General features: G+C 39.8%; 3 protein-coding genes across 3 annotated transcripts; all 3 read left to right on the top strand.

Annotated features, from left to right (window-relative positions):
• The first annotated feature begins 742 nt into the window (after window positions 1-742).
• Window positions 743-5,247, top strand: pdia8 (protein disulfide isomerase family A, member 8). The gene is made up of 13 exons (XM_017429622.3): window positions 743-1,018; window positions 1,248-1,326; window positions 1,955-2,072; window positions 2,160-2,267; window positions 2,461-2,587; window positions 2,681-2,794; window positions 2,879-3,004; window positions 3,404-3,586; window positions 3,774-3,882; window positions 4,024-4,152; window positions 4,382-4,461; window positions 4,546-4,603; window positions 4,704-5,247. Exons 1-13 carry the CDS (start codon window positions 858-860, stop codon window positions 4,791-4,793), a joined length of 1,482 nt encoding a protein of 493 aa, XP_017285111.1. The 5' UTR covers window positions 743-857; the 3' UTR covers window positions 4,794-5,247.
• Window positions 5,248-5,601: 354 nt separating this feature from the next.
• cct3 (chaperonin containing TCP1, subunit 3 (gamma)) lies at window positions 5,602-10,691 on the top strand. Its single transcript, XM_017429598.3, has 14 exons — window positions 5,602-5,747; window positions 6,732-6,793; window positions 7,204-7,254; window positions 7,371-7,433; window positions 7,526-7,622; window positions 7,722-7,839; window positions 7,952-8,138; window positions 8,288-8,437; window positions 8,980-9,112; window positions 9,203-9,284; window positions 9,366-9,546; window positions 9,622-9,867; window positions 9,997-10,128; window positions 10,218-10,691. The coding sequence occupies exons 1-14, from the start codon at window positions 5,720-5,722 to the stop codon at window positions 10,308-10,310; spliced, it is 1,623 nt and encodes a 540-aa protein (XP_017285087.1). The 5' UTR covers window positions 5,602-5,719; the 3' UTR covers window positions 10,311-10,691.
• Window positions 10,692-11,058: 367 nt separating this feature from the next.
• Window positions 11,059-15,140, top strand: LOC108243892 (glycosylated lysosomal membrane protein). The gene is made up of 7 exons (XM_017429624.3): window positions 11,059-11,199; window positions 12,064-12,228; window positions 12,624-12,722; window positions 12,810-12,974; window positions 13,093-13,311; window positions 13,835-14,103; window positions 14,200-15,140. Exons 1-7 carry the CDS (start codon window positions 11,089-11,091, stop codon window positions 14,372-14,374), a joined length of 1,203 nt encoding a protein of 400 aa, XP_017285113.1. The 5' UTR covers window positions 11,059-11,088; the 3' UTR covers window positions 14,375-15,140.
• Window positions 15,141-15,381: the final 241 nt, after the last annotated feature.

Below are 15,381 nucleotides of genomic sequence, written 5' to 3' on the forward strand. Positions count from 1 at the left end.
TTACTGTGTGCATGCTTCATAGCTGCACCCTACAGTGATTTGTTTTCTGGATTCAGGTTTTCTGTTTTAAACTTTTTCAATTTTTTTACAGTACAAATCAGTGAAGAGCTTTTGTTTGGACCAGTGCTTCCACCTTTAGGGTATTTTTTGGCGTCTTCAGCTTCTACTATATTATCTTATAATAATACTTCAACTGTCATATTGGCTTTAGATTATTAGAAGTTTAACTATTACCTGTTTACATTTGATTAAGGCCAAGAACGGTATAAAACATAACAGTTTATGTTACTGGGCTCCGTTAAAAACAAAAAAAACCCCAATATGTTCTTGAGATTCTTATTCATAAAAACTGGGAAGTAGAGGACTCTTTGGAACTGACAGGCTTATTGGCCAATAGCACGGTTACATCACACCACAGTTTGACCCGTTTGACCAATGGCAGAGCAGTTTTCCGGCATTTTTCTCTTCAAGTCCCGCCTTCCATCTGACAGCTGCGCGTCAACGGTAAAGTTACAGCGGAAACTGTCAAAAACAAACATTTATTTTCAGAATTAAAGCAGTGAATTTAATTTTTGCATTTAAACTGGACTTTTTGAGTTTTATTTGTACAAAGACAATTTAAGTGTTATTATTATTGATTTAATATTCACAATATTTTTCTATTTTTCTACATAAAATCGATATAATTGTTATGCCAAGTGTTATTTTGAAAGGTAAAACCGGAACGCTTCTTATTTTGGTATATCTTGACGCTCTGTGTGCCCACGGTTCTCCAAGCTGTGTGATGGTGATCGCGTCTTTTTAGTATTGTTTTTAATTTTTCCTTCGCTGTCCGATTCTGTTCCATTTCCGCCGTCATGACCTCCATCTATCTGCTTCCCGTCGTCTCGCTGGCGTTGTTGTCTTTCGGTCCTGTCGCCGTGTCTTCTCGCAGAGACGTGCTCGAGCTCGGGGACGCGGACTTCGAGTACTTGGCAACGGAGCACGAGACCATGCTGGTGAAGTTCTACGCTCCATGGTAACCGGTTTAGCTAGCTTGTTAGCTCTGTGGTTTTAATTTGTGTTTCACTGTTTTGGTTGTCAGCTGTGTGAGTTTTTCCTCTATGCTTTACACTCCTTTATCCACCTTTTCCTCCATTATTTATCCTCTTATTTGCCTCTATTTGTCACGCCTCCATCTTTTCTCTTACATGCCTGATTAACTTCCTTACTTTTTCAATTTTGTTTGTCTTATTTCTTCCCTTCAGGTGTGGTCATTGCAAGAAATTGGCTCCAGAATTTGAGAAGGCAGCAAGTCGTTTGAAGGGAACTGTTCAGTTGGCAAAGGTAATATTAGAGAAATAGCATTTTCACAAAAAATGCTGTGAGTGTAGATGCTCATTTCTGAACGACTCTGCTGAGATTTGCTGGAGAAGCTAAAACTGAGGTAAATAAGCAGAATGCTAGCTAAGAACTAAAAGAAGCAGAATGCTAGCTAAAAGCTAAAAGACACAGAAAAGCTAGAGCTAGAAGAAGCAGAAAGCTAGCTAAAAGTAGCAAAAGGTTAGTAGCAAATGGCTAGTTTAAAGTAGCAAAAGGCAAGCTAAAAGCTAAAAATTGCAGAAAGGTAGCTAAAATCTGAAAGAGGCAGATCACTAGCTACAAGCTAAAAGAAGCAGAATGCTAACTAAAAGTAGCAAAACCCTTGCTGTTCACTAAAAGTAGTGTAAAGTCTAATATTTTAAAAAGTATAAAAGTTACAAAAAACAAAACTCATAGCACCCATCTCTTGAATGAGCTGAACCTTTTGATGTATGAATGACTAAAATAGCACAAAGTGTGCAGAAGTAGTAAGACCTATTATACATGGGGAAACACAACAGGAAAACAATAGTGTGAATGCTGAATCAGCGTTTGTAACATAGGAAACATAGGACCAAATTGACAAGCTGCGGGTCTCTCACTCGTTTTCCAGGTGGACTGCACTGCTCACTCAGAGACCTGTGGTCGTTTTGGGGTCACAGGGTATCCCACTCTAAAGATCTTCAGGTACGGCAAGGATTCAGCACCTTATGACGGACCACGCACTGCAGGTAAAAGGAATTTAAAACCCAACAGAGAGAAAATAAATGAGTCTGGAAGTCAACAGTAATTATTGTTTAATATTTGTGTGAATTCAGATGGGATCTATAACTACATGAAGAAGCAGACTGGTCCAGACTCTGTTTACTTGAAGACTAAAGAAGACCTTCAGACTTTTGTCAACAACTACGATGCAAGTGTTATCGGTATGACTGATGTTAAACTGTCTGACTTTGCCACTTCTCACTAGTTACATCTTTGTACTGTGATGACTTTATTCAGTTTTGCAGATCCATCGCATCTTGTACCCTCCATGATTTTGGAACTTCAATATGTTTTAAAGCGCACATATTTTGTGAGTTAACCTTGTTTTGTTACACAGTCTGTGTGTTGTGTTAGGTGTTTTCTCAGGGTCTGACAGCTCTCGTCTGGATGAGTTTCTGAAGGCTGCTGGCTTGTTGAGAGAACAGTTCAGATTTGCTCACATCACTGATCTGCAGATAGCCAAGGAGCATGTTAACTCTGAGTAAGTTTAAGAACAAACTTTAAAATGTTGTGTTTAGCAGTAAAAATCTGTGAGTTTTAGATACGACGTGTGTGTTATCCTTTGTCTCTCCAGGAGTGTGTTGCTGTTCAGACCTCCCCGACTGGCCAACACTTTTGAGGACAGTGTTGTCGTTTTCAAAGATTTTCTCACCATCGGCTCTCTGAGACGCTTCATCAGAGATCACATGTGAGACTCTTTGATTTCACCGTACATCATCTGATGGGCAGCAGAGGAGCTACTGCCTCACTGTCACTCCATCTGTCTGTGCAGCTTTGGTTTGTGTCCTCACATGACCATGGAGAACAGAGATCGTCTGAGAGTTCGAGACCTCCTGACCGCATATTACGACTTAGATTATCATCACAACGTGCGAGGGTCAAACTACTGGAGGAACAGGTAACGAAATAAATGCAACGGTTGTCTTGTTCCCTGCTTGCCAGAATATGTGGAGGACCTAATGACTACAAGGTGGCTGAGAACCTTAAGCTATGTTCTCCAAAGCTTTTTGTGCTTGGGACAAGGGAAACAGCAGGATAGTGATACCCTCAGCGGATCCTTTCTTGGTAATTTCAATTGTTCACGTATTCTTGACTCAACCTTTTTGCTAAAGATTCAAAAAATGTGTTGGATACAAAGATGTGTAAACCGTGTCCTTGGACATGATGCTGCTCAGATTAAACTCAGGTAATGCACAAGTAATAGACATAATGTACAGATAAACCTCTAACACAGGCTTGTTTGTTGAGTGTGCCAACAGGTGTATTTAATCCCCTCTCCTGGATCTGTTGTTGCCAGGGTGATGAAGGTGGCATCTCAATACACTGGGCGTGGCCTAACGTTCTCAGTAGCCAATAAAAAGGACTTCCAACCTGAGCTGGAGGATGACTATGGTCTGGGAACATCAGATGGGGGAGAGCTGCCGTTTGTCACAATCCGCACCAAATTGGGCCACAAGTATACCATGAGGGAGGAGTTCACGTAGGTATTGGGGTCAAACAGGGATGAACTTGTCTGAAAGTTGAATTTATTAATTTCTCTTTGTGTCTGAAGATATAAAGTATTTGAAATAATTGTGTCATTCTTCTTATGTTGAGTTGATTGAGTCATAATAATGGCCACTGTTGGTCAGTACTGAGGTTACTGAAAGGGGATTGGTGTGTTTCAGGAGGGATGGTCGGTCACTGGAGAGGTTTCTAGAAGATTATTTTGCAGGTCGTCTCAAACGTTACGTCAAATCTGAGCCCATACCTGAGAAGAACACTGCTTCCGTGAAGGTGAGGTGACCTGCATGTAATTGTTACTCTGATTGGGTCGTGTCTTTATATGTTAAGTAATGAAAGTACTTGAAGAGCGGCCATAGAAGGACGTCTGGCCTCGGTGTGTTTACAGGCTTTTGTGCGTCTTCTGCGCTGCAGGTGGTGGTTGCAGAGTCATTTGATGACATTGTGAATGATCCAGATAAAGATGTTCTGATTCAGTTTTACTCTCCATCCTGTCCACACTGCAAGAAGCTGGAACCGGTCTACAGAGAGCTAGCTGACACGGTATTTATTAGAGCTCCTCACTGTCTGTTCTCTGCCAGAATACTCTCAGTATTTGTTTTTATTGTAGCTGGTTGTCTGAAATATAGTGCCAACATTATTTATTGATTTTGAAACCACCAAAACATAAAATAAGTTGTTTTGTTTCAGAGGGTTGTTTTCTCTGCTTATTTTTTATTTTATTACTCTGATACTGATGTTGAATCCTCTTTTTGTTTTCTTTGTTTCTCAGTTATATTCTGACCCAAACATTATCATTGCCAAGATGAATGCTGTTGATAACGATGTGCCGGTGGGATACGATGTCCAAGGGTGAGGATGCAGATTTCACAGACTAACTTATAAAAAGAGCGCATATTGAATATTTGTTTCACGTGGTTTTGTTTTTCTCTTCAGCTTTCCAACCATTTATTTCGCTCCAATTGGTAAAAAGGATGATCCCATAAGATACCAGGTGGGTAAACACAACTGGTTGAGCTTTCATTGTTTCATCCTAATAACTGCTGATTTCCCATGTGACGTTTAATGGTATGATGTCTGCTGCTTGACTTCAGGGCACTCGAGAGCTCAAAGACTTCTTGAAGTTCCTGAAGCATGAAGCCAGTCACAGTCTGGTGCTTACTGGGTTTAAGGAGGAGCTGTGACACATTTTCACCCACCGATCAGATAAAACCACCTAGTTTCTGATTAAAAACCAGACGTGAAGGGACAGAAAGATTCTTAGTCCTGCAGACACGACTTGAACTTGAACCATAAACAGCAAATTAAGATATCCACTCATTTATGTTTCTACAAAACAGACTCAGTCCAATCAGTTATTTTTAATATCCAATTTATTAGTCTATCATGTTGTATGTTCTCACTGAATTAATTAATTTATTGATCTACTTATTTATGAAACCACCTAATGTGCACTGTTTTATTTGTATTTTATGCAAAGATATAATGTATTTCTTTATATTTATTACATCTGTGCAATTTGTTGTTGGTGCTGTATTTATTTATTTGAACTTTAGCAGAGACCTTTTTTATAAACATTTTTGCCTTTTTTTTAATTTCACAATCTGCTGAGACTGTTTAATAAAACAATGCCTGACATTTGCTAGTGTTTGCTGATTTTAATGTTCAGTGTTTATGTTGTCTATTTTCAAAACGTTTTTATTTGCAAAAAATAAATCGCCCCTTCATAATTTTTATACTTCCGTGAAAGGATGTCCTCAAAGCACTGATAATTTAAAAAAATATTGCTAGCATCAGTTTGAAATAACTTTGTAAGCTTCACTGGTATAAATTGTATTTACTAAGACAGAAAGGAGAAAAAAATGTTGTAATTCGCAATAAAATTTTAATAAATAAATCAAATCTGGCAGCTTTTTTCTCCATAAAAGGCAGGTAGCCAGATGACATTACCTCATTCACTCTATTGGTGGAAGAGTCTGCCAATCAAAACGATCTTCTTCGCTGATTGGCCAGGTCGCATGTACTGTCCCATCCCTGTCTTTTGAGCCTTCCCTCTCCTCGTGCCACCCAGAACCTTCGAGGCTACTGTTGTCCGTTACGCGCCCTCAAAATGATCGGCCAGCAGGTTTTAGTGCTCAGTAAGTACCGAAAATTGCTTCAAACTAATCTTCCGTTACCTAAATTTAAAGTCGGTGGCCGCCGGTTTCCGCAGCTTTGCCCGTTTAGCTGCCGTTCGTAGTCAGAGCGGGCCGGCTCAGATACAAAGCGGCTAAGCATGTGCTAACCAGGCTGCATCCGTGCTGCGGAGCATCAGCTTCCTCCTGTTGGTGTTAGCACACTGAGCTAATGCTACATATGACAGTCACGCTGTAAGCTAACAGCTACACCCAGCCGGCATATTTAGCATCTTAAAACTCATGCGCTCGTAAGCGACGAAGAGCTTATGGGGATGCTAAGCTAACTTAAGCTAACCAACTCAGCATTAAAATGCAGCTAAATGGCTAGGAAGCTGAACCATTAGTACAGGATGTTGAATTTAAGTTCGTTTTGTATCTGTAGTTTAAATAGTTGAGATTATTACTTATAGTAGATGTGAAAGCTAATGCTGGTTATGTTATGTGGTCAGCACTTTATCTTTATAAATCATTTTAATGTGGTGGAATATCTTAGCTATTGTGTTTAATACATCTAAATCCACTGGTTTATCAGGAGAAAATGTATGTTTTTGGATACTGTTATAAGAAGTAATGTTTTTTTATTAAACAAATAATTTAATTAGCGATTTGAGTAAATATTAGTCGTAATTGCAAAGCCTGTTAGAATTTATATCTAGGATAAAGTAACTGTGAGGCAGCTTTCTTTCAGTCATGTCTGACAAACTAAAAAATATGATTTCTATTAGACCCATCATCAGTTTACCTGTGTCATTTTTTTGTGTAGTCCTATTCTATTGTCTTTTAAATCCATCACACCATTTTATTGTGCAAGGTTCAATAAAATGGTTACACTATCACTAAATCAGCAATGTCATTTTCAAATTAAAAGGATCCTGCAGTTGGAGCTCATAATTTCTCTGTTGTTATTAACATTAACTTTCTCTCTATTTGCTTGTTTCTCTACAGACCAGAATATGAAAAGAGAGTCTGGACGTAAAGTTCAGACTGGAAACATAAATGCTGCAAAGGTTAGTTTATGAAAGACCGTCTGCCAGTGAGAGAGATGTTTATTCTTTTTTTGAGAGTTACTAAATTGGCTACTATGTCAGGGTTTATCATAGTGAGCATTGTGGGAGAAAAAGGCTGGACTGTAAGATTTCTCTTGTAGTCCAGGATCAGTGTATTTAGAAGATAAAAAAATAATGCTCTGTGGGTGTGAAGATTTACCTTTACATGTGCAGACAACGCTGTCGCACGCTGAAGGAAAGCACAACTCCACACAAAACAGTGTAATTTATTTATGACCACTCACAGCTGTTATAATGGTAACAACAGTACAAGTGTCTTTTTACTTATCATCTGTGAGTACTTGCTTTAGTAACTATGGTGATCCAATCTGGTCAAAGCTGATAACGTAAACGCTTCCTGTTTATTTCAGACCATTGCAGATGTGATCAGGACCTGCCTCGGCCCACGGGCCATGATGAAGGTGAGTTTGTTCCTACTTGCTCACAATAAATAGTCAGACATAAAATAGGAGGTACCACACTTATTGTTTGTAAACCAAGCCAACAGCATGTCACATTTTTATGCTGTTTTGTGCAGATGTTGCTCGACCCCACAGGAGGAATTGTGATGACGAATGATGGAAATGCCATCCTCAGAGAGGTGAGAGTCACGAATGTTTTCTTCATCCGTGACACTCACAAATCCATGTGTCCATGTTTGATTCCTAATCGCCTTCGTCTCCATGGCAACAGATTCAGGTGCAGCATCCTGCAGCCAAGTCGATGATCGAAATCAGCCGCACACAGGATGAAGAGGTGGGAGACGGGACCACTTCAGTTATCATACTGGGTAAGAAGACTTTTAAAGGAGCAAACTGGTTGTTTACAGAGAAACAGACCTTCCGTGATGTAAGATTTGTCTTTCTGACTCTACCTGTCTTTATCTCAGCTGGAGAGATGTTGGCTGTGGCAGAACAGTTTCTGGAGCAGCAGATGCATCCAACAGTGATCATCAGCGCCTACAGACAAGCTCTGGAGGACATGTTGGAAACTCTGAAGGAGATCAGGTACATTCTGACATGTTTTAGTGTTCAACATTCGCATCATGTCAATGAGGGTTATGATTTACCATGTTTATTATGCTGTTATGAGTTTAACATTGTGTTCCCTCTCCTCCAGCATCCCCGTGGACACCTCAGACCGCTCCATAATGCTGAAGATCGTTCACTCTGCCATCAACACCAAAGCTATAAGCCGCTGGTCAGAACTGGCCTGCAGCATCGCACTGGACGCCGTTCGTACTGTGGAACTGGAGGAAAATGGACGCAAAGAGATTGACATCAAGAAGTACGCCAAGGTGGAGAAGGTATGGCGACTTGACCACCTCCAACTGATTGTTTCACCTGAATGCTCTTTTCAGACTGTTTCAAATTAAAAGAGAGAAATGGCAATAGTAGGTTTGAACAGTTTGAAAGCTGATTCTTCATTTTCTCTTAATTCCATTTTTGCGTTCAGGTTCCAGGTGGGATCATTGAGGACTCGTGTGTTCTGAAAGGAGTGATGGTGAACAAAGATGTGACTCACCCCAGGATGAGACGGATGATTGAAAACCCTCGTATCATCCTGCTGGACTGCTCTCTGGAGTACAAGAAGGGAGAGAGTCAGGTACAAAACGCTCAGTTACACCAAAATACTGTGTAGCTTTTTTTATTTACCTTTGCATTTTCACTGATGATAAGGAATACGATTTTTATTTTTTACACGTTTTTATTTGTGTTAGAGCATAAAAAGCCTGAAATAATTACAGATTGTGTCTACCTTCATGGAAGAAGACTTGGCTGTTGAAGGAGGAAGTACAGCTTGCAGGCAGTTATGAATGCCTGAGTTAAATATAGAGTTTATTTACAGTTTAAACTACCACTCCATTACATTTAAAACTTCAAAACGTTAAATCTATTACTGAGACAGAAAGCTAATACAGTGTGCTTAACCAATAAAAAAAGGGTTTCCATATAATTTCAGGGGTTTTGTCTCTACCAGAATGTTTTTATGTCCTCTTGAATTGTATTTTAGCCTTTAGTTCTTGTAGCAAAAATGGAAAGTATTAAGGGAAGTACCTCCTCAAAGATCATGAGTCTAGAAAAGGGTTTCTGTGGTCAAAATACAGCTTATTTAGCACAGTGTCTAACATGTGTTGTTTCCTGGAGACTGACATAGAGATCACTAAGGAGGAAGACTTTGCCAGGATTCTGCAGATGGAGGAAGAATACATCCAGCACATCTGTGAGGATATTATCCGCCTCAAACCGGACCTGGTCTTCACTGAGAAAGGCATTTCAGGTATCTGAACCTGTGTCACAACCATCTGAGACACACTCGTGTTACGTTTCCATCAGTGTTTAACAGAGCAGGCTTGATGCTTTCTCTCAGATCTGGCCCAGCACTACCTGGTGAAGGCAAACATCACCGCCATTCGCCGTGTAAGGAAGAGTGACAACAACCGCATCGCCAGGTACGCTGCTTTGTTATAAAGAACACTGATCAGACACAGGAAGCAGCAACATGCCCTCTAACCCATGCTGTCCTTTCTTAGGGCATGTGGGGCTCGCATTGTGAGTCGGACAGACGAGCTGCGTGAGGAAGACATTGGTGTGAAGGCAGGCCTGTTTGAAGTGAAGAAGATTGGAGACGAGTATTTCACCTTTGTCACAAAGTGTAAAGATCCAAAAGCCTGCACTATTCTGCTGAGAGGTGCCAGCAAGGAAATCCTGGCGGTAAGGGCGACCCGCCCAGCTGATCAGTCAGTCAGATGAATTTGTTCGGAGTGTAAAGCTGTTTGTGGTCTGCAGGAGGTGGAGAGGAACCTGCAGGATGCCATGCAGGTGTGTCGTAACGTCCTGCTGGATCCATTCCTGCTCCCAGGCGGTGGCGCTGTGGAGATGGCTGTGTCAAAGCGGCTGATGGAGCGTTCCCGCTCTCTGACTGGTATCGAGCAGTGGCCGTACCGCGCTGTGGCTCAGGCTCTGGAGGTCATCCCCCGAACCCTGATCCAGAACTGTGGAGCTTCCACCATCCGAGTGCTGACATCCCTCAGGGTAACACAAAACTTTATTTGACAGTAAAATGGTTGACAAGCAGGTCTGCAGTTTGTGTGCTGCTTGTCCTTTCTGTATGCCAACATAAGCAGTTAAAATGTAATTTTGATCGTATTTATGTGTGTTCAGGCCAAACACACTCAGGACAACAGTGTGTCTTGGGGCGTCGATGGGGAAACTGGCAGCCTGTCTGATATGTCCACACTTGGCATCTGGGAGCCGCTTGCTGTTAAATCTCAGACGTACAAGACCGCTGTGGAGGTCAGGACTTCACTCACAGTGTGATCAGTTTGAATCAACATGATCAGTGCTGTTTATTACCAATACTGAGAGGACTTTGTGTTTTGCAGACGGCCATCTTGTTGCTACGTATCGACGACATTGTGTCTGGCCATAAGAAGAAGAACAAAGACGAGAATATGGGAGGACAAGGAGCCGAATAGGTCCAGTTAGATCCATGTTGCCCAACGGAGTCACTCCAACTGAGTGTTTGTGTGTAATCGTATGTGTGGATATGTTTGTGTGTGCGTGTGTGGGGACCAGCTGACTCATTGAAACTTAATAAAAACAAAGTTAGAAAATTTGACACTTGTCTCCAGTTTCATTTGTTTAAACACTTATTTTTATGTGGTAAAGAAGTGTTTTTAACTGATTCCAGTTGGCCCATGTGTCTTTTTTTTAATGTAATTTTGTTAGGTCAGTTTTTAAGTTCACCATCTAAGTTGCCACCGTTCCTCTCTGAGTCACTGATGTCCCCATGCAGTCCCAGGTTAGGGGGTTTTATGGAGGGTGATAATAAAAATACTATGGCATTTAAACTTTCAGATCTCTTCTTGTGTTTGAAGTTATTTGTAAATTTATTGATGCTATAAACTAGCAGAACTCGTTGTGGGTAAATTAAATGAACATCTAAATAAAACTTGTATCATTTAAAAAAGCAAACGTATTGGAAGAGCTCTGTTGCTAATCAAAGTAACAACTATTTAAATGATTAAAAAAACATTAAATAAAGAATAACTCGGTACATGATGTCAACTGGGTTTATAATTTAAATATTTTGTCATAAATGAACATGCTTTTTGATTTTAGGTAGTTATTTTGTACTTTTTTAGATTGATATCGTTTAATTTCCTGATTGGACGCTCCGAGTGGGCGGGGCCTCAGCGGTCACCTGACATGAAGGAGGGGATCATGTGACCCGCAGCAGTTCGGTCAACAGAGATGGCGGCTGCAGCGAAGGGGCGAGGTGTTGGAGTTCGTGTGTTTTTAGTTGTTTTTGTTTTTATTTCGTGTCAAAGTTTGATTGACGGAAGAAATACGTACAAAAGAAAGGTGAGGGGACCAAAATAAGACAAAAGTGTCTTAAAATAAACTCTGAAAAAGACTAAAGATGAGACAGGAAGTGAAACCGGATCAAACGATGAACTCTGGTTTTAATCTATAAATCTTCGAATCTTTTAATACGTTTTCTTCTTAACTCATATTTTTATCTGCCTTGTTTATTTGATAAATCATTTATTAGTTGTCAAAATCTACACGAAGTGGAAAAAAATGTGTTTTTGCTCATTAGAAAAATGTTTTTACAGCTTTGTTTACTTCTAAATACCTCCCGTAATCTGAAACAGGATCTTAAATTGAAATTTAATTAGATTTAAAGTATCAATAAATATATTTTAAAACAATAGATTTTTTACATTTTTTCTTTAAGATAATCGTAGAATATGTTTAAACTATTAATTTGTGTATTTTCTAATAATAAAAATAAACTTGAGGCTATATAATTTTATATATTTTTTATTTAAACATGTAACTGCCTGTGGATGTTAACAATACATTTTACAAGTTCTTAACTTAATTAAAGTATAAAGTGAGAAAAACAACTATATTTTTCATCAGATGTAAATTGTTTCAAGTCTTTAATCAGTGTTTTAATCACTCTGAATTTATAAAAACTCCTTGTTTTGTCTAAGCCCAAAGGTTAAGCTATTATCTGGAGAATTACTTTATCTTCTATTTCTTCTAGATATAAAAAATTTAAAAGCATATGACTTGTGAAATAAAGCAGTTAAAGTGCACAAATGAACAATGTGTTTTGTTGTTTGTGTCCATTTTATCAAACGACTTAACTAATCAGTGAAACAGTCAGTAAGCTGTTGCTGTTTTGCAGGACTTTGATTTTCTTCTTCTGTGTTTCAGCTGACGGTGCAGTTGATCCACAACCCAACCTCCCCTCCTTTTGGCAGCGACCTGCTCCATGTGAGAGCCGAGGGAGTAAACGACACGTTGCACTACCTGTTCTACAACCAGGGGGCGCCGACGCTGCTGCTCGTCCACACTGACTCCTCTTCTTCTACTGTCAAGGTCTGTCGCTGATTTTTATGACTTAGAGTTTTAGTTTCAGCTGTTAGGAAAGGAGGATTTTATTGTTTTTTTAATTTGTCACATTGCGCCGTGCATTGTGTACAACAGAGTGATCCTAGTATTAAAATTTATTTATTTATCGTGATACAAATAATGGTTAATACTGACTCTCCCACTTTCCCATCATTCATTATTTATATTAGCTACTTTGGACACAATTTTGGTTAAATATGCCCAAAAACAAACAATAAAACTACTATATTGTGGCTGAATAAATAAACATTATTAAATAAAATAAAAAACACATTTAAATTAAATTAAGTCATATATATATAAATTATTAAATACACTTGTTATCATATTTAACACCTGATGATGTTCGTTTTGACTTTCAGGTGAACTGGACCCAGTTCTTGGATCGTAATACCAGCGGCGGCCTGACGGTGGAGCCACAGAGCAGCATCCTGTACAGCTCCGCTGTCGTCTTCAGTCGGGTCAGAACCACCCGCTGGTCCACCTTTAATCTTTAAGGACAAACCCTGACGTGTGTTTGTTGACGACACTTTTGTTGTGCCTGACAGCTGTGGGAGTACGATGACGTGAACGACACGGCCGAGGCCTCGGACGACTTTTTCCCTCCGTACGAGCTGCAGGACTTCAGCTGGGCGAACGTCAGCCTGTCGGGTTTGACGGCGCTGGTCTGTGGAACCGCCCCGAATACCATGAACGGATCGCTCTGCCTGAAGGTTTGTTGTCATGGTGACAGGGATTACAATGATTTCATTTAACGTAAACAGTTTAATAAATTAGCCGACACCAGTTTTGTTAAAATGTTTCTTTTTCTGTTTGTTTTTTTTCTCAAAGTTGTCAGCGTTTGACTCAGAGGGGCGTGACGAGTCATGGCCCCGCCTCCTACATTCTGCTAACTCCTCCCAGTTGGAGGTGTGGCTTAATGGCTTGCTGCCGCGGGGAAATCACTCCAGGTTTATGTTGGAGCTGCAGGCAGTGTCCGGGGCTTATCCTCTGAGCAGAGTGGACGTTCGCCAGTCCATCGATGACGAGTACACGCCGTCAATATTCAAGGTAATTATCAAAACAACGTTTCTCCGGTTTATTCTTTTTCTTTTCTTTTTCTAGCATAAAAAATGCTAAATTAAAATCAGATCATGAGCTCCTCAGCTCCACTTGTGGCAGAGACTCGTCCCCCAGAACATGTCCGGGTGAAACGTTGAAGACATCTAGTCTTACTTTTGGTTCTTAAAGACGTTCTCATTTTCATCCAGGATTTTGTTTAAGAAATAATCTTAAATAACACAAATGCTATCACCGCTGCAGCTCGTTTGATTTGATGGATGTTTTTGCCTTTTTCTACAATTTATTTACTTTTTCTTCCTGAAGAGAGGCTGATTCACCTAATCTGAGTAAAGGCATAACTTTTCGATTAAAAATCCCACAAAAGATGAATTTAAAGACAGTCTGTAATAATATATATATATATATATTTTGAGAGACTCAAAATTGTTGCTGTCAATAATTCTGTCTCATCTTCTTTAATTGTTGGAGAATTTGAAGTTTTTCTCTTTCTGATTCCATTTCCCCCCTCCAGATTTTTCAGTGGGTGTCGTCAATGAATGGCAGCTCAGACGTTCTGGGTTTTGTCCAGTGGAAGCCCGTGGCGTACCGCAAGTCCCACCCGGTGCTGGAGGATGCAACGCCGTGCCGTCACTCCGACCCTCGACCGCAGCGCGGCGAGGAAACGGCAGCGTCATCCGTTTTGATTCGGGCCTTCTACTCAGACCCAGAAATCATGGGACTTAACGTGAGCTTCGGTCTGGCAGGAGAACCTTTCTACAACAGCACCATGTTCCTCAGCTGGTCCGTTCAGTTTATCAGGTCTTCATGATCAATCAGAGTCGGTGACTAAGAATAAAAGAACAGTTTCTGACTCTGTGTGTTTCCTGTCTCCTTCAGGACGATGCTGGTGGGTGTCGGCTCTCCTCCCGTCGACTCGTTCTCTCCTCTGGTTCTCACCATCATGGTGGTGTGTTTGGGGACTCCCCTAATCCTCCTGCTGCTGGGCGGCGTCTTCGTCTTCCTCTATAAAAAGAGGAAAGCTTCAACGCTGGGCTACGAGCCAGTCAACTGACAGCTGAGTCTTGGCCAATGACAAATTAAGACTTAAAAAACAAACAAACCAAGAAACATTTTGGAGAAACTTGAAGAAGTGAAACCACTGTGACCGTCTGTCCAAACAGGAGGCGACAAAGTTTGTTTATTAACTCAGATTTTAACTTGTTGGGTCTATAATTAAGACTCTTTTTAGGGGATTAAAAACTCAAATCAATTATAGCCATTAAATCAGCAGGACTGTTTTTTAAATTAGGGGATAATCAGAGCATGTGATGACAGATATGATAAATAAATTTTCTCTATTTGTGATAGTTCTTTTTTTAAGTATAGAAATGTAATTAAATTGTAAGATTTTAAAACAAATGTTTAGACTCAAACAACTCAACTCTAACTTTCTAAGATCTACTCTAATTCATGTAAAATTCACTTTTTTATCCAGTAGCTGCCTGCTTTAGTTTCCAGTGAACTGCAGCAAACGTTGTCTTTGCATCGCAGCATTAAAGTGTGTAAATACACTGCAGAGTATTTTAATGCTGATATGTTTATAAAGCTGTTTATTAATGTTGTTTTGGCTCTGAAAGTCACAGAAAAATGTAACCAGAGCTGTAACATCATTGTAATCCTGACCAGGAGTTTATTTCAGACGAGAACTCAAACTGTTTTATGAGGTTGTTTTTTTTTAATATTTGTATTTTGCTGATTTGTTCACATTTGTTCTTTTACCTGAGCTGCTCAGCAGAATGAGAGATTTTGCTCTAATAAAATGTGCAATGTTTAGATTATTTCACTGATTGTTTTTACTTATTGATGTTGTTACAGTTTTCTAAAGTAGTCTGAATTTAGTTTTTTAAAGTTTGATTCATCAGCTAAATGTGACAGAGTCAGGACTTTAAGGGTTATCTCTTTCTTTAATCTTACCCTCAGTTCAGATGTTTCATTTTGATTCTATTGTGTTAACTCTCAAAACTCTTATAGTTTGTTACACAATTTAAGGGCAAGTCCTTTATGCAGCAAGTGATAAAA

Source organism: Kryptolebias marmoratus, linkage group LG5 (genome assembly GCF_001649575.2).
Source record: "Kryptolebias marmoratus isolate JLee-2015 linkage group LG5, ASM164957v2, whole genome shotgun sequence".
NCBI classification, from domain to species: Eukaryota; Metazoa; Chordata; class Actinopteri; order Cyprinodontiformes; family Rivulidae; genus Kryptolebias; species Kryptolebias marmoratus.